Source organism: Clavelina lepadiformis, chromosome 7, assembly GCF_947623445.1.
Source record: "Clavelina lepadiformis chromosome 7, kaClaLepa1.1, whole genome shotgun sequence".
NCBI lineage: Eukaryota > Metazoa > Chordata > Ascidiacea > Aplousobranchia > Clavelinidae > Clavelina > Clavelina lepadiformis.
In genome coordinates, this window is record NC_135246.1 from 10908999 (window position 1) to 10924339 (window position 15341).

General features: G+C 35.5%; 3 protein-coding genes across 4 annotated transcripts; 1 reads left to right on the forward strand and 2 right to left on the reverse strand.

Moving 5' to 3' along the window:
• Window positions 1–405: 405 nt before the first annotated feature.
• On the reverse strand, window positions 406–4210 carry LOC143464465 (large ribosomal subunit protein eL24-like). Its single transcript, XM_076962246.1, has 4 exons — window positions 4073–4210; window positions 3629–3815; window positions 1537–1673; window positions 406–563 (listed from the first exon to the last, which is right to left on the reverse strand). The coding sequence occupies exons 1-4, from the start codon at window positions 4075–4077 to the stop codon at window positions 434–436; spliced, it is 459 nt and encodes a 152-aa protein (XP_076818361.1). The 5' UTR covers window positions 4078–4210; the 3' UTR covers window positions 406–433.
• A 496-nt stretch (window positions 4211–4706) lies between these two features.
• Window positions 4707–10673, forward strand: LOC143464447 (uncharacterized). Of its 2 annotated transcripts, XM_076962215.1 has the most exons (5): window positions 4707–5222; window positions 5336–5445; window positions 8291–8472; window positions 8573–8727; window positions 9048–10673. In XM_076962215.1, exons 1-5 carry the CDS (start codon window positions 5075–5077, stop codon window positions 10289–10291), a joined length of 1839 nt encoding a protein of 612 aa, XP_076818330.1. In that variant the 5' UTR covers window positions 4707–5074; the 3' UTR covers window positions 10292–10673. The 2 variants fall into 2 exon arrangements, with proteins under 2 accessions (XP_076818330.1, XP_076818331.1); XM_076962216.1 differs by lacking the exons at window positions 4707–5222; window positions 5336–5445 and adding an exon at window positions 5480–5954.
• On the reverse strand, window positions 10658–11911 carry LOC143464467 (uncharacterized). Its single transcript, XM_076962247.1, has 3 exons — window positions 11774–11911; window positions 11513–11607; window positions 10658–10967 (listed from the first exon to the last, which is right to left on the reverse strand). Exons 1-3 carry the CDS (start codon window positions 11871–11873, stop codon window positions 10749–10751), a joined length of 414 nt encoding a protein of 137 aa, XP_076818362.1. The 5' UTR covers window positions 11874–11911; the 3' UTR covers window positions 10658–10748.
• Between the last annotated feature and the right edge of the window lie 3430 nt (window positions 11912–15341).

Genomic DNA, 15341 nt, shown 5'->3' on the forward strand with positions numbered 1-15341 from the left:
GTCGCACGTAGGATGTTCAATTTCTTGCTACAGTATTGGTAGCAATTGCTGTCTTGGACTGGTGATTGATATATTTTATAAAACCCCCGCAGAAAAAGAATCCAACAGAGTCAAGGACGACCAAGAAATTGAACTATCCAATATACCGATTTGGATTGCGGGACTTGATCACTAAATAAATTAAAAATTACTTCATAAAGAATCTATAAATATTCAACGTCTTATTTCAAGTAACAGCTCTACCCTACTGACTGTCACTACTTTTTCGTATGAAGTACAAACGGAATTCGTTTCTGCCTCAATCTCATATCTCCTGGGGATCAAGTTCGTATCGACCTATACCTGGTGCTTCATGCACCACGTATGACGAACACTGTTGTGTTGCCATATGCATAACAAGAATAGTAGAAAGCAACATTTTATTTTCTCCAACTTATCGCTTTCCACCAACTCTTGGTGCCGGGGCACGAATGTTCTTTGCTGCCTTCATCTTTTGCGCTGAAGGCTTTACTTTTTGAACCTTCTTGGCTTGTTCAGTGGCTTTTTTCTTTTCCTTAGCCGCCCTGTATAATAAAATGCATTAATATCATACACCCCCAGAAATAAAAAATCAAACATTAAAGAAAGTAAGTGAAAATGGCCAAAACAATTGCCAGTTGATTATCATGATGAGTATATATTAGGATGTTTCATTTTATATTCTATACCAGGAGGCAGGGAATAACCAAACTTAGAGTGGGTCACATAAAGTTTCTGCATTAATAAAAATACTTTTCGCAACCGTTTTTTCTGGACTTGTGATTAGTGCGCAATAACTTGTGGCACCCTTGCGAAACGCAAATGACACCCTAGGGTCCGCAGCACCCCGGTTGTTGCAAAATTGCTCTTTTTCATACAACCAAATTAAAGTTGTATGAAGTCTACAAACACTGATGGATCAGTAAATGGAATGTATCTACATTACATCAGTCACTGTTTTTCTTTGGCACAATGCTTGTGTATCAAACTAAATACTACCAAAATCCCTTAAGCAAAAAGACTGTTCAATTAGGTTTTCAAAGTACTAATCAGTGTATGAGAGGAAAGCAGTGTCTCCACTTCTTTTTGATATTGGCTTATTGCCCATGCTCATTCTATGCAGTGGATGGAAAAAACACTGAGGAAAGGGAAATAAACACATGACATGCACAATTTGATAATTCAGTGGGGGCCGCCAAAATAAACTGGGAACTAGAATGGAATCGAATCAAAATTAGTACATTATCTACAACAGTGTTAATTTAAGATTTTCAAATACAAAGTGCTTTTTCCTTAAGTAACTGGGAAAAACTATATCGCAAATAACAAGCTGCTATCATTCATTCCCTACAGTATAAGCTACACGATCATTCATTACATGGAGGTGTATTATTCTCTTTAACTTCTTAAGATTAGCTCTTTATTTTGCAAATTTAATTTGTCATGGCGGGACAGATTTCGCCATGAGCCAGCTTGTTGACCCTAATGCTATATGGTCATGTTTACTGTAGTACCTACTTTATAGCCTGTTCACGTTGAGCCTTTCGCACCTCCGGCTTTTGGTTTCGCTTGGCGAGAATTTCACCCCAAGAGGCCCCTTGAATGGCTCGCTGAAATTTTATATTTCTGCGAGTTCGTTTTTTGGCAACTTCCTCCTGCAAGTAGTTATTTATGTTAGTTAGTTCACTTTTAAGTTATGTCTTGTAAACCTATTACTAGTGCAATGCTTGTTATTCTATACTTATCATATAATTTGCATTATCCTTGCTGTAATGCTAAACATAAACAATGCCTTTAATCATGAAATGTGTAGGAGTAATATAGAAAATTGTTCAAAGTCACAACAACACTTTTGTCACTACCATTAAAACTAGTATACATAATTATATATGTATACTATTATATAGTTTTAGAAGGCATAATTAATATACTTAATGCACACTTGAACAAACCTTAACAAATTATATACAGAGGCTTGCAAGTTTTTTTTCTAAGGATACAAGCTCACGGTAAATCATTATTTGTCATGTACCATTCAATCAGATTAGAGTTTGAAAACATTATATTTTTGATGTTCCAAAATAATTTTCAATTGCACAGTATGTATCAGATTTTTTTTAAATAGTAGAAAATTCACCAACTGCAAAGTTTCAATTTTGCACATAAAATTCAAGATTAATTTTCATAAATATGAGTAGTATTCACAATAAAACATCAAAGTTAAGTAATAAAACACCTGCACTGAATTTGGATTCAAATAAACTTACTCTATTTGCTAAAAAGCAGCAGACTTTACCTAGATGAATTTGCTTGCTAATTTTTTTTATGTAAGAATGCGTTCCCCATAAAGGCTAAACTTTACAGCCCAGTACAAAACATAAAACTTATTACCAAAAATACAATTTTGTATTTTGCACATTTCAACATTTATAGCTAAGTTGATATCATAGAAAATATGTCACAATTTGGGTAACAAGGATTAAATATGACATGGTTGTGCACTGGACTTGATAAAACTAACGTGCCACACACAATGTAATCGAGCCTTCAGCACCACGGTGAGTTACGCTGACAGTGTACGTTTTTTTTGTCTACACGTGCAAAGTGAACTTACAATTGCCATAATTACGCCAGACGTGAATTGGCTTTGCCACACTTCAGCATACGCATCACACAGATGACATAATGCATTGGGCTTCACCATGTGCCCTAATGTGAAGTTGCAAAGTTTTTGTAATCAAGAATGAAACAATGTTGTGTGAAAACTTCTGAGTTTCAATTGACCATTCAACCATTTTATTATTATCATTGGCGCGGTGACAACAAATCAGTGCAAATTAGTTATTATTGTTAACAACATGTGCTAATGCAAGACAAAATCGCCAAAAGCTAGATGGCTTAAAACATGCTTGGAAATAATGACGGTGATAAATTGTTAATTATTTATTGATAACTAGCACTGCCATTAAGCCAATTTGGGTTAAAAATCCTTAGTGGAAAGTAGGGCACCTTTATGCACAAGGAACCTGAATGTGCAGGCCAAACTTTTTCATCTTTACACTGATTTATAATAAAGAAAACTGGTTGATTGAAAGCTAAATTGTAATAAATATATTGGGGCTACAGTGCAAGCCATCAAATAAAATTTACGTCTTTGCAGAAACAATATCTTGTTGAAAACTGCCGTACTTTCCTGTCAGGAAAACAAGAACAGCGTCTCTTTTGCTTTTACATTCCCGCATGAAGAAAGTGTAGGAGAAACCAAAGAAATTCAATCTCGATTTTTTAACGAAACCGACAGTAGTTGGTAGTAGCCTAGGCCTATTTACTCAAAATAATCAGGCTAATGGATTTATTACAAAATGACCATAGTGGAAGGTGTGGCAGCAGCACACACAAGATTCATTAACGTGCATGCTAATTTACAATAAACAATCAAAGAATTTGGTTGTTGGAAAGCCAATTTATAATAAATAAAGAATTAATGCTACGGTGGACGCCACTACACCAAAATCTGCGTCTTTGCAAGCATGATGTTTTGTCGAAATCTGCAATACTTTACAGTTTGGCGAAATGAAAATCGCTATCCAGAATTGATAGTTTCACTTGCCTGTATGCCTTTTTTATATTTTCGTCTGTAAAGAACGGTCCAACAGATTTTCCTGGGATTTTTCTTGGCCAGAAGAAGGGCTTCGCATTTTGCTGATAGAAGGTTGAAGCATTTGCCATCTATTCTGGCGTACCTTTTCCCATGTCCTGGGTATATTTTTAACCCACTAAACTGGCACAATTCCGTTCTACAAAAAAAATTGAAATTTTAGCTATTCCATTAACACTGAGTTAACGTACAGCTTAAAACTATTGCCCGGTATAGGCTATTTTTCAAGGACATTTTTCACCATACTGTATTGTTTAAAAACACAAATTAAATTAACTCGGTCAAAAAGATTTCCAACCTTGTCACAAAAATACATAGAGCAAATGTATTTGGAAAACTTTTGCCGATTTATTTCGATTTTTAATCTATATAGTCATTTCCCATATTAGCTCCTACCTCATCCTCCTAGAGCTGCGTCAAAAAGAACTGACTGTTCTGAGTCTAAACATAGGATCCCAAAGCGAAATGTTGTGTTTGTGTTGGTTGTTGAAGAATTTAGGTCAGAATGATTCTTTGGTTTTCTATTTTCATTACACCACTAAAAATCAAGAAAAGTATTAGGTAAAAACAAAATTTAATTAAATTTCAACTTTAAAACCAACTTTTTTAAAATAAATAAATTTTGTATTTAAAATTTTACTTTGGAGGATCATTGTTTTGTGTTTAACAAAACAAGTTTAAAGAACTTTAACAAATTACAGTCTTACCAGTTTTTATTACTAGATTTAAAACATTGTAAAAATATTTATACAATGCTTTACAAAAAATGACGATTAAAGAAAATTTTTGCATTTCAAAGCAATTATGACGTCATTATACTGGGCGCGACAAAATACTGCCCATTAGTGATGAATAATTTTCCAACGAAGCATTGTGTGGTTACAAACGATATAGGCTGAATCGCGGGGAAAGGATTAGGCTACTTCGAAGTTGTATATTTGCTGGTATACACAAGAAGTTAATTTTAATTTTTCGATTCGATTAATTTTTGGATAAGTTTTCGCACTTATTTTTACAACTTATTTTGTATTTTTCAGCTAGGCTAATTAGGTTTACCAAGCTTAAAAGCTTTGTTGAGTTAAAGGATAGGGTCATTCTGTTTATAATTACATTTTACTGAGAATCTTATATATATAGGCCTATAGATATGTTTTTATTTGTATGTTAACCTGGCGGTTTGGATGAAGCTTTCGATCTGATTCCGATTCCATCTGAAATTTTTAAAGTTGAAAGTTGTTTGCATTCTGTATTTGCCTAAAACTCTTTCCATGCTCTCAACTTTAACTTCTTTATCTTAAACATCTAAGAAAGATGAGCAAAACACCTTTCATATTATTTTAGACTCTGTTTTTGTAAGAGCAATTCCTAGTTACTGAAAAAGTACAACTTGCCCAAAAAATGGGCGAACATAGTCCTCCACCTTCAAAGAGAACTAGATTTTCCCAAAATGAATTAGCAGATCTAAGCAAGGATGAGTTGGTCGTGAGTTTTCGGAAGCAGCAAGAATACATAGAGCAACTAGAGGCTAAAGTATCATGCCAAGGAGGTATTCCATTCTCTTATTGGTTGACTCGCCTCGCGACTTGGCCTTTGATTGGGATTCATGGCAGTCATCTTTCAAGCATTTTGTCAATAATTAAGCTGTCTACTTAATTACAGATGAAGATACTGAAGAAAAGGACAAAAACCATGTTTCAGAATCCAGTCGTCGTGAAAATATTTTAGTGATGCGTCTTGCCAATAAAGAACAAGAAGTGCACGAATATGTGGTAAGTGTGGACCTTCACTTCCCGTAGCATTTTCTTGACTGCAACTGCATTGAAGCACGTGTTAAATGGTCGAGGAATATGAAAGTACACTGTGCTTGTCTGAATCGATTGGTAAATGTGAATGAAAATGACTATTGTATTGTATTTGCAAAACTCAGATGAATTATAAATAGAGAAATTGTTTATGATGCGGTTACTTGCGGTTTATGAAATGTTGAGGAACATTGTCACAATAAACCTTGTTTCAGTATTTGTATATACGATGCATTAAAAATAAATGATTTTTAACTTTTATTGATAAACCATCTCATGTTGGTTGAAATTTTGTCAGGGGATTTTGCGGAAAATGTTATTTATATTTGATGGATGTCTGCAATCTTGTCACAAAACTCTGTTAGTATTTTATCCAAACTGTTCTGTAATATGGATAATTTATACCTATCTAAATTTGAATGCTTAAGTTTGTATATTACAACTGAAACAGATGACCAGCAAACCACTTATTATTGGTAAGCTGTTATTGCTTGTTTTTAGTTGACATACCTACCCCTGTTTTAAAGCAAACTACAGGTGTGAAGTTACCTACTTTTGTTTTAACACTAAATAAAATTAGTGATCCTTAGGCCAAAATGGGTAAAATGAAAAAAATGTTCAACTTCAAATGATATTTTTGGATGTGATAGTGGCAACAGTGGTTGCCAGCTACAGTTTCTCTAAAGTGGGCTCGAGCAGCTCCATTTTTTTTGGAAAGAGAATAACAATTCAGTTTACCTAGGAGCATGATGTCAGATTGTTTAATATCATAAACATAAATTTCCATTGAACAAGTTTCCTGACCTGGAGTGCGGAACCAGTAGAATGGGAACCATTATGGACTACATAAAATTATGTTTATGTATAATTAATGTATGGATCGTTATAGACTGGCATAATATGATAAAAGTTCATGTAACTTGTCTTTGGTGTAGTAGTTTTTTACATCGTTGTATATAACAATTTGCGTTGAATATATATATAGATAATATGTATATATGTATAATAAAAATATGTATATATAGATTGTGTGCCATATATTTATATTGATTGTAGGATCACCATGTAGGATATTTATGTTTAACTGCTTTATGCTTTTTAAATTATTACTGATTAAGTAATTTTTTGTATTTATATTTACCGATACATACTGCATATTTGAAAGTATTGTAATATAATGATTAACTGTTAGTTAATTTATATGTATTTAAATGCCACAACCCAACTAAGGGTCAAAATATTGGTCGCACGGAGGCGATACAAACCGTGAGTGGTGAGTGAACCACACTACCACTGCTTGTCTGTGTCTGTAGCATAGATACTTTAAAAAAGAGTAGATTGCTGTCTTGAAAATGAACTTAGCAACTTGATGAATAATTAACTTAGTGAACTTAGAACTTAGCCAAAATCATCCATACAATCATTATTTTTTCATGTTAAAGTACGCAGTTTTAGGCATTGTTTCGTGAGATGTTCACTTAACTCAGATTTGGGTCGCGTTCAAATTGTGAACTGCTGACTTAATGTATGGAAATATGCTTGTGGTGATCGATGATTTGTCTTTGAATAATGTTATTGTCATTTTGTTCCAAAAAAAATGTGGTACTGTATATACTACTGTACAACTGGAAGATTGTGTCTGGTTACCAGCTGCTAAATTTCTATCCTATTCTTAAGAACAAAAAGTTGTTTTGCCTAAAATTAATAATATACAGTATATTCTATATCAATAATGAATAAGTAACAATTAAAGGAATTTGGTTGAATTGGTTTATTCCTTGTACAAACCAGGGTTGTTATACTAAGACCTTCTACCAAGGAAATGATGCTAATTAGTTAAAGTCAAGTTTTAAACTCAGTGTTGTATATTTCAGTACCAAAGTTTTTATTTTCTATTGGGAAATGCCATAAACACAAAGCATCAACATTAAAATTTAAATGTAATAGTTGTATGAAGTATGTCTTAATGTATAAAATAAACAGAGTTATCATTGTCCACCCATGCTTTAACCAACACACTTAACAGAAAGACATTGTTAACATGGAATTTTTTACTTCCTAAAAGATCATTTTGACATCAAAAGCTTCTGCTATATTGTACTTCTCCACACAAATTATACAGTAGTTACTATGTTTTATTGGAAATATCCAGGAAATAATGGCATGTTCTAACATTTAAAAACTTTAGGGAAACAAAAATTTTTTAATTTGTTAATTGTTTAACAAAGTTTTTCTGGCTATTACATGAGTTTTTCGTTGAAATATGATTGAATAAAGTAACCATATATGACATTTTTATATTAAGGTTACAATACTTCAGAATTGCATTTGCCCTTGAGTTTAATATATTGTATGTTGTATATCCCTATCGGTACAATACTACTGTCATGGTTCGATTACTCGAGGTTTGGGCATTTTTAGGATTGTTATGAGGTTTTCGATTTCTTGAAACAGTTCTTTTTTTCATACTTGTTTAAGTATACCTTTGTCTTAACTTCTCAATTGCAGCTGGGAATTGTTATAAGACCAAAATACATCATTATTTTTTCTTAGTCACCTTTCCTATGAATTAGTTTATAGGGGAAAAAGTGCATTAAACCCATCTTATCTGTCATTAGAATGTTATATTTTTTAATATTTGAACTGTATCAGAATCACATTTTTTGTTTGTTTCAAAGTCGGTATAAATTTTAGAATCGACCTATAGCTCGTACCAAAAAGATATTTCCTCAAATTGCGAAGACCACAAACTTTTGGCAAACCCTTCATGGTATTAAATGCGGCTTGTAATGTGTTTTTTGTAACATCACAGGCACAGATCAGCCACATTAGAAAAGCTCAAGAGGATGCAGCCATTATCAGTCTTAGACAAGCTAACCTTGATCCTGGTGTTAACCTAATTTTTGGAAAGATGCGAGAAGAGCTGCAGCAAACCAAAGACAAGCTGGAACAAGCACAGAGTGAGCTCAGTGCTTGGAAGTTTACACCAGACAGGTATGCAACATATTTTTTAGGATAAATGAAGATTTATTTTTGAAAAGACTCTTAAGTTAAAGTCTAACGAAATAATTTTTACTGTGCATGTAAAACTTAGCCAAAATGGCAAAAAGCTTATCTCACGATGCCGGACTTTGATTGCTGAAAATCAAGATCTGGGCAGACAACTTTCACAGGGTAAAACAGCTAAGCTGGAGGCAGAACTCGCTTTGCAAAAAAAGTATAGTGAGGAACTTAAAACCAGCCAGGATGGTAATGTATTAAACTTTTAAAATGATGTGATACAACAAAAGCAAAGTGATTGTGCTGATTGATTTTTAACTAATATTATTGTACTTATCATCATGAATGAAAATCCCACAGCCCAATTTCTTCAAATTTCGAAACTTAATTCAAAATTTAAAAGTAAATGGTTTTTTTACTAAATTGAAATATAATTACATTCATCTGTTTAAAACATAATTCCTGACCTTCAAGAGAATAGGCCTTTGTTATTGGAAATTTTGGAAGCTTTGAAACACATAAATCTATTTCTATTATAGTGTATTCGTTTCATGTAATTTCGTTTTTAGAGTTAAATGAATTTGTCATTCAACTGGACGAGGAAGTTGAAGGAATGGAGAGCACCATCCAGGTTCTCCAGCAGCAGCTTGCTGCCACAAAGCGTGAATGTGAGGATTACAAACAGCTCACTGTCAGATATGAAAGAATGTTGTATGACCAAAAGGGTCATGATAAAATTGAGCCTCACTTGAAACGCGAAGCAGATTATGATATGCACGAAACTGCTAGTCCAAGTAGGAGTGACTCTGAAGAGGATTACGATATCAAAGATGATGAAAATAGAAGAGGTCATGAGAGTAGTTATTCTCTTCAACACCAGGAAGGTTATGCCAGCAATGATGATGTCATTGATTTACAACCTAACGAGTACTCAGATATTACAGAAAATTTGGTAAGCTCTCCGGGCACACCTGTAGCAGACTCCCTTCAGCCTGAGTACGTCACCGATCGTTCCCCAGGGACTCCAACTGAAGAGAAATTAGATTACATGGACGACGATACAGGCTCTTGGAATAAAGACCAAACTTCTTGTGACGCATGGGATGATAGGACTAACCTGGACTACACAGAATCTGGTAGCGAAGAGGCAGTTGAAGTGGAAGAAGAGCAGCAAGAGGTCGTATCCATTCACTCGGACTCCGAAGAGGATAGTGATAACATCAAAGCCCATATATCTGTAGTTAATCCAGTTCATAACAACCACAGAAATGATACTACAGAAGATGATGGTGATCTAGATGGGGAAATATTGGCTTATACCTCAAAGAAAAGTTGTAATACGAAGACTGCCGCTATAGTCATATCACCAACATCTGATTCTTCTAAAGAGTTGAACCAAAATGTCTTCAATTTGATCAATGAGCAAGTGACCGCCAATCAAACTAGTCCCTTAGATGGTATGCAAGCACCAAAGGCCCAAGTGTTGTCTGATTATTGCAATAATGCCCCTGCGGAGTCTCTCTCAATGCCAGATGAAAAACCTCACAGACCTGGTACAATGCCATCAACAAAGCAATCTGCAGTATCCATAGATTGGAATGGAGGTAATGTTCAGCATACATGCTCTTCACGGCAAGAGCTCGACAGCAAATCAAATGCAACGTTAACTACACAAGTTATGTTGCAAACACCAGCTACTAGTGAACCAGCGTCTAAATCTTGTGCTGGTGATATCTTGAATAATAATCACTCTTTGGGAGTGAATTCGCAAAATGGGATTGAAGAAAATGCATTAATTGAAAAATTGGAGTAAAAACTTTGAGTAATGGCATCTTTAGTGTACATTAGCAAGATCTCTACAGATTTCACAATTACTAGTGGTTGAATATGTATGTAATCTTGTAACGTTGGTCAGGTCGAAATCTTTATGGCTGCCAACCTTGTTTTAAATGATCGTTTTTAAATACCTTTCACCTATTTTCAAGCAAGGAAGGTCTGTTTTCCAATGTTCAAAGTTACATACATTATTCAGTCTGTTTTTATAAACTTGAGCTGTCTGAAAAGCAGTAATTATGTCACTTCATAAACAGCAATGTTAAACTTACAAAAATTTCAAACCCTTTCATTTCATTCGTTTGATTTTCTTTAATAACTGATGAAAATGCAATGGTGAAGAATAAATTTTTATGATAAAATGATGCCTGCTACTGAAAATCAGCAAGGTTTGTCTACCAGTGTCCCTAGTAGACCGAGATGGTATTGCAGAGTTCTTAGATGTATCCTCTAACAATAAGACAGTTGTTTATGGTCAATGTCAAGTGCATTAACTTATGCAGCAACAAATCGATTTGTGTTTCATCGGGGATTGACGAGAACTCCTCTGTAGCATCAATGCTATCAGGAAAGTTGCTGTAAGTAGCTCTTTCAAATTCCGGCTTTGATGTACCTGCTTGCTGTGGTACTGTTTGGGGTGGTGAGGCGCCACAAATCTGTTAACGTTTTGTAGTGTTACCGACGCGAATTATCCAGTAAGTCGACTATAAACTTTAAAACTACACATAATAACTAGCATTAATAGCCTAGCTTGCAAATTATAGCAGCATAACGTAACTAAAATCGCCTAAGTCAGGAGCTTCTCTTCTTGACCATCCAATGTGTTGCTACACATGCTCGCGATACTGAAAATGCCGCTAAGGCGAAATAGGCCTACATGTCTAGGATCCAATTATAATAAATCAGTTACCAGATCCGTAAACTACTTCTGCTGACAGTGAGAGTCGAGTGCTCATATTAATTCCATGAAGAAAGAGGAATAGCAGGGAACATAATATAGAAATGATTACAGTACAATGAATGAATGCCACACCTGTTACGCTGTTAAATAAGCTATACATAAATTTGTACCACTTGTGAGAAAAAAAGAGTGTTTGTAGAAAATAAAAACTCCAATGATTGCAGTTTTTGCAGAGAGCAAATGCAATCGCACACAATACATGCCGGTCTTATCAAACAATAACACTGTTCCTGTTCTTACCTCATAAAATCCCCTCTCCTGGTTTTGGACAAGGTTTTCGATATTGAGGCAGAACGCCCGAACTTCGTAGCCAATCCTAGATTTTAGCGTTTCACCTACACAGGCGTTTTTGACAGAGTCAGAATAAATTAACGTTAATAGTATTAACGACTACTTGTAAAAACTAGGCCTATAGGCAACAAGTTACAAAAGTTAGTGACGCGCAGTATTAACTCTTTACTTTCTCTAGGCTAGCTTTATAAGTCTTGGCTTATAAGTTACCCATCTGGCGCAGTTGGAGATTGGTGGTCCCATAACAAGTTTCCGCACCCTTCTTGCGCTTTCTGCCTACGTTATTAACACTTCCCATCGTGGAACTCATTGTTTGCTTACAAAATAAGAAATATTTTAGAATTGCATCTATATATTTAACCGCTAGGACTAAACGGTCATATGCAATAACAACGTCGCTTTCGATCAGTTATGACATCACAAATATTTCTTTGTTTTTTTATTTCTAGGATTCCCTTTAGTTTTAAAATATAACTTGCACCTAAACTTGTCTACCAAAGCGTCCCTTGAAACTAATAAACCAGGACTGGTCAAAGTGAGATACACATATAACAAATGAGGTCTGGACATGAAAATAAGAACGACCAGGAAACAAAAGAAGAATACTACGTTGTGTTTGTATTTTTAGTCGAAACAATACTGCAAACCAGGAGAAAGCGATCAAAGTTTTTGAAAAAAAGAATACGATATTTGCATGTTCTTAAGTTTGGTCTCTCTTTGGTCCAAAATGGCGTACTAATTAAGGGATCGAAATGCCCAAAATCGGAATCTCTGCCCTAAAAGTAAGACAAAAATAAGGACGCAAGTGAAAATAAGGACGTTTCTTAGAAATACGGACAACAAATATTTTCTAAGACAAAGGGTGGTCGAACGATTCAACCCACGGACGATTCAACCCCGGATGATTCAACCTGCGGACGATTCAACCTAGGACCATTCAACCTAGGACGATTCAACCCCGGATGATTCAACCCGCGGATGATTCAACCCCCGGACGATTCAACCCGCGGACGATTCAACCCGCGGACGATTCAACCCACGGACCTTTCAACCCACGGACGATTCAACCCACGGACCTTTCACGTACTTATGGCTTAGGTTAATACGGTACGATTGCAAAGGTACCATAACCGTTAACCACGATGTACAGGCCTATTCAGGATGGCCTAGACGCCCTACAGTCTAGACTCTAGACCAGGGGTGGCCAGACCTGCTTCATGCTCGAGCCGCATATAACAAATTCCAGTTTTAAAAGGGCCACAACACAAACACAATAAAAAACACGAATTTGTTCACTCACAACGAAGTGTAACCATTGATAACCACTAGTGCTGTGTGGTGATACTATGAGTCTCCACCTGGGCTTCACCAACTAACTCTTGTTGCAATTATTAGTATAACAGTAACCAAGACTTAAAACTAGGTCAGCCCTGACGTACAGATTCAATCTGACAGTTTACTTAACTACAGTGTACAAGTTCGCACACTTCTGTACAATAATGTACTTTTTGGAGTGTAATTTGATTATTACTAACGATGAGTCCATTGTTACTACGTGTGATAGAACGCATTGTTTCATAATCTGATCAAACAACTCTTCTAGACCGGGAAAATGCATGTCTAATTCAACAATGCTAATTCATTAAAGAGCCGCAATCAAAGGCTCAAAGAGCCGCATGCGGCTCGAGAGCCGCAGTTTGGCCACCCCTGCTCTAGACTGTCCAATATTAAGCTTACAATTGGCTACAAAGTAACTTGGTAAAAGCCTAAGCCATGTGAAAGTACGTGAAAGGTCAGTGGGTTGAATCGTCCGCGGGTTGAATCGTAACGGGTGAACCTTGAAAATAAGGACAAATCACAGAAATAAGGACGGTATGACAACCCTGGGCTGCCACTATTTCACTGGAAATATTTATGCGTTTGAAGCCATTTTTCACAGTTTCTTGTTAACCTAACTGAGACGTTTTAACATAGTAACCTAAATGTACCTTCTGTTCTAAATCTAACACCATTAAAACCTGAAATAATTAAATTCAACTTTTGGCATGCCCTTTCTCCTAAACTACAGTAGCCTAACTGCCTCTCTTTAACAGCAGGCTGCGGGACCTACTTCCGTTGAAATAGTTACTCTGTTTGCTTTTTTTTGTCAAAAGCACAGTGGGGACAAAAATACTCAAGCCAGTTGTAATTAGCATTTGCAAGCCAGTGTGGAGGAGGGGTCAGGCGTACCAATTGGCCCGGGCCTACGACTTTTAATGAAGTCTATTGTTTGCAAATCACACTTATCGACTCACTTTTTGATAAAGGGAGCAAGTAGAATTAATACAAAGGTTAAAAGGTATTCCACAAAAAATCTGATTTTTTGTGCTTTTATCGATTACATTCCAACAACGGCATTGCTAAGCATCTGTTTGTGCCCATGTGGGCACTAGGCATGTGTTCTTGTATCCATCTAAATTTCTAAACTGTCAATCTACAGTAGATATATACCGTATATATTTTGATAATACTGACACGTTATAAGAAGGTTCTTGTAACAAAATGTTGGGAAAAATTTACAGTATTAACATATAGCCAAACAAGTTTAGTGTTCAACTAGGAAACATTTAGGTATTTAATTTTTCACACAATTTAACTTACGCTATAGGATAAATGCGTTGTGCATGAACAATATCTGCATAGTTTGTAAATTTAACAACTAGCTGTTTATGAATTAGTATTTGGTAATTACAAGCATATAAGTTACAATTTTTTTAGTGGCCTAAATTTACACTTTGGCCACTGCAATGCGCCATATGGCGGACAATCAACAAACTGAAAAAAATGGCAAAGCCCGGAAGCTTAAAGCGCGCCAGGTGTTAATTATACAGTGTACAGTGGTGCTATTACGATGGCCACTAAACCCAATAAATGCTTACATTGACAAAAATGATTTTTAACTGAAACAAAACAAAAAAAACATACACACACCATAACAAAACCACAGAAAATCAATAATAAGAACGAAAAAAGGGGGAATAAAGAGGACATACTTGCGGAAGTGCACATGATTGGCTAAAATAGAAACCCACCAAAAGAAACACCATCCTAGGGATCAGTATCCCTTGTCTGTGGCCAGCGTGAGGGCACGGTGTCAGGGCCGTCAGGTGCACATAACGCATGACAATAAATATCATATTTTAAAATGGCATACCTCAACGTTCCCAAGAACACAATTCCATGTACAAATATCAAAGGCTCAATAAATCTAAAACAATAAGCTTGTATAATGTTACCATGGCAAAATAACAGGCATTATAATGCTTTTGTTGCTATGCCCAAAGAACATTTTTGTTGGTGAAAGTTATAGTGGGTTTATAAAACTGCAATATAGTTATGCTTGTAGTTAGGCCTAATGCAATAAGCCTATTACCTTTTTTGAGTCCAGAAAATGTGAAATGTAGAATGCTGAATTTTCTGGGTAGTTGAATTTGTTTGTCTATGAAAACGAACGTATACTGTGACAGCAAACGCCACACAGTTGGCCGTCTCCTATCCCGCATTCATCACATTTTTGTGTATTGATAGTCGATTTGCGTAAATCTAACTCAAATAAAACCAATATCTAAGATCAACTATTGCATACCCATTCTTCTAACGGTTAGGACCTAACTGCTCTTCTTTAACAACAAGCTGCGTGACCTACCTATACTGTAAAATAGTCACTTTGAAAACTTTTTCACTAAGCAGATTACCGATGACAGACAAACGTTTCTTCACCGAAAGCACAAGTTTTCAG

Coding starts and splice junctions, on each gene's coding strand:
- LOC143464465 (XM_076962246.1), bottom strand. Junction 1,674..3,628: donor AATATAAAAAAGGCATACAG/GCAAGTGAAACT, acceptor AACTACTTGCAG/GAGGAAGTTGCCAAAAAACG. Junction 564..1,536: donor CAACGTGAACAGGCTATAAA/GTAGGTACTACA, acceptor TTTATTATACAG/GGCGGCTAAGGAAAAGAAAA.
- LOC143464447 (XM_076962215.1), top strand. CDS start 5,075: ATGGGCGAACATAGTCCTCCACCTTCAAAGAGAACTAGATTTTCCCAA. Junction 8,473..8,572: donor TGGAAGTTTACACCAGACAG/GTATGCAACATA, acceptor TGTAAAACTTAG/CCAAAATGGCAAAAAGCTTA. Junction 8,728..9,047: donor ACTTAAAACCAGCCAGGATG/GTAATGTATTAA, acceptor TTTCGTTTTTAG/AGTTAAATGAATTTGTCATT.
- LOC143464467 (XM_076962247.1), bottom strand. CDS start 11,873: ATGAGTTCCACGATGGGAAGTGTTAATAACGTAGGCAGAAAGCGCAAG. Junction 11,608..11,773: donor TCTCCAACTGCGCCAGATGG/GTAACTTATAAG, acceptor ACGCCTGTGTAG/GTGAAACGCTAAAATCTAGG. Junction 10,968..11,512: donor AGGAGAGGGGATTTTATGAG/GTAAGAACAGGA, acceptor AAACGTTAACAG/ATTTGTGGCGCCTCACCACC.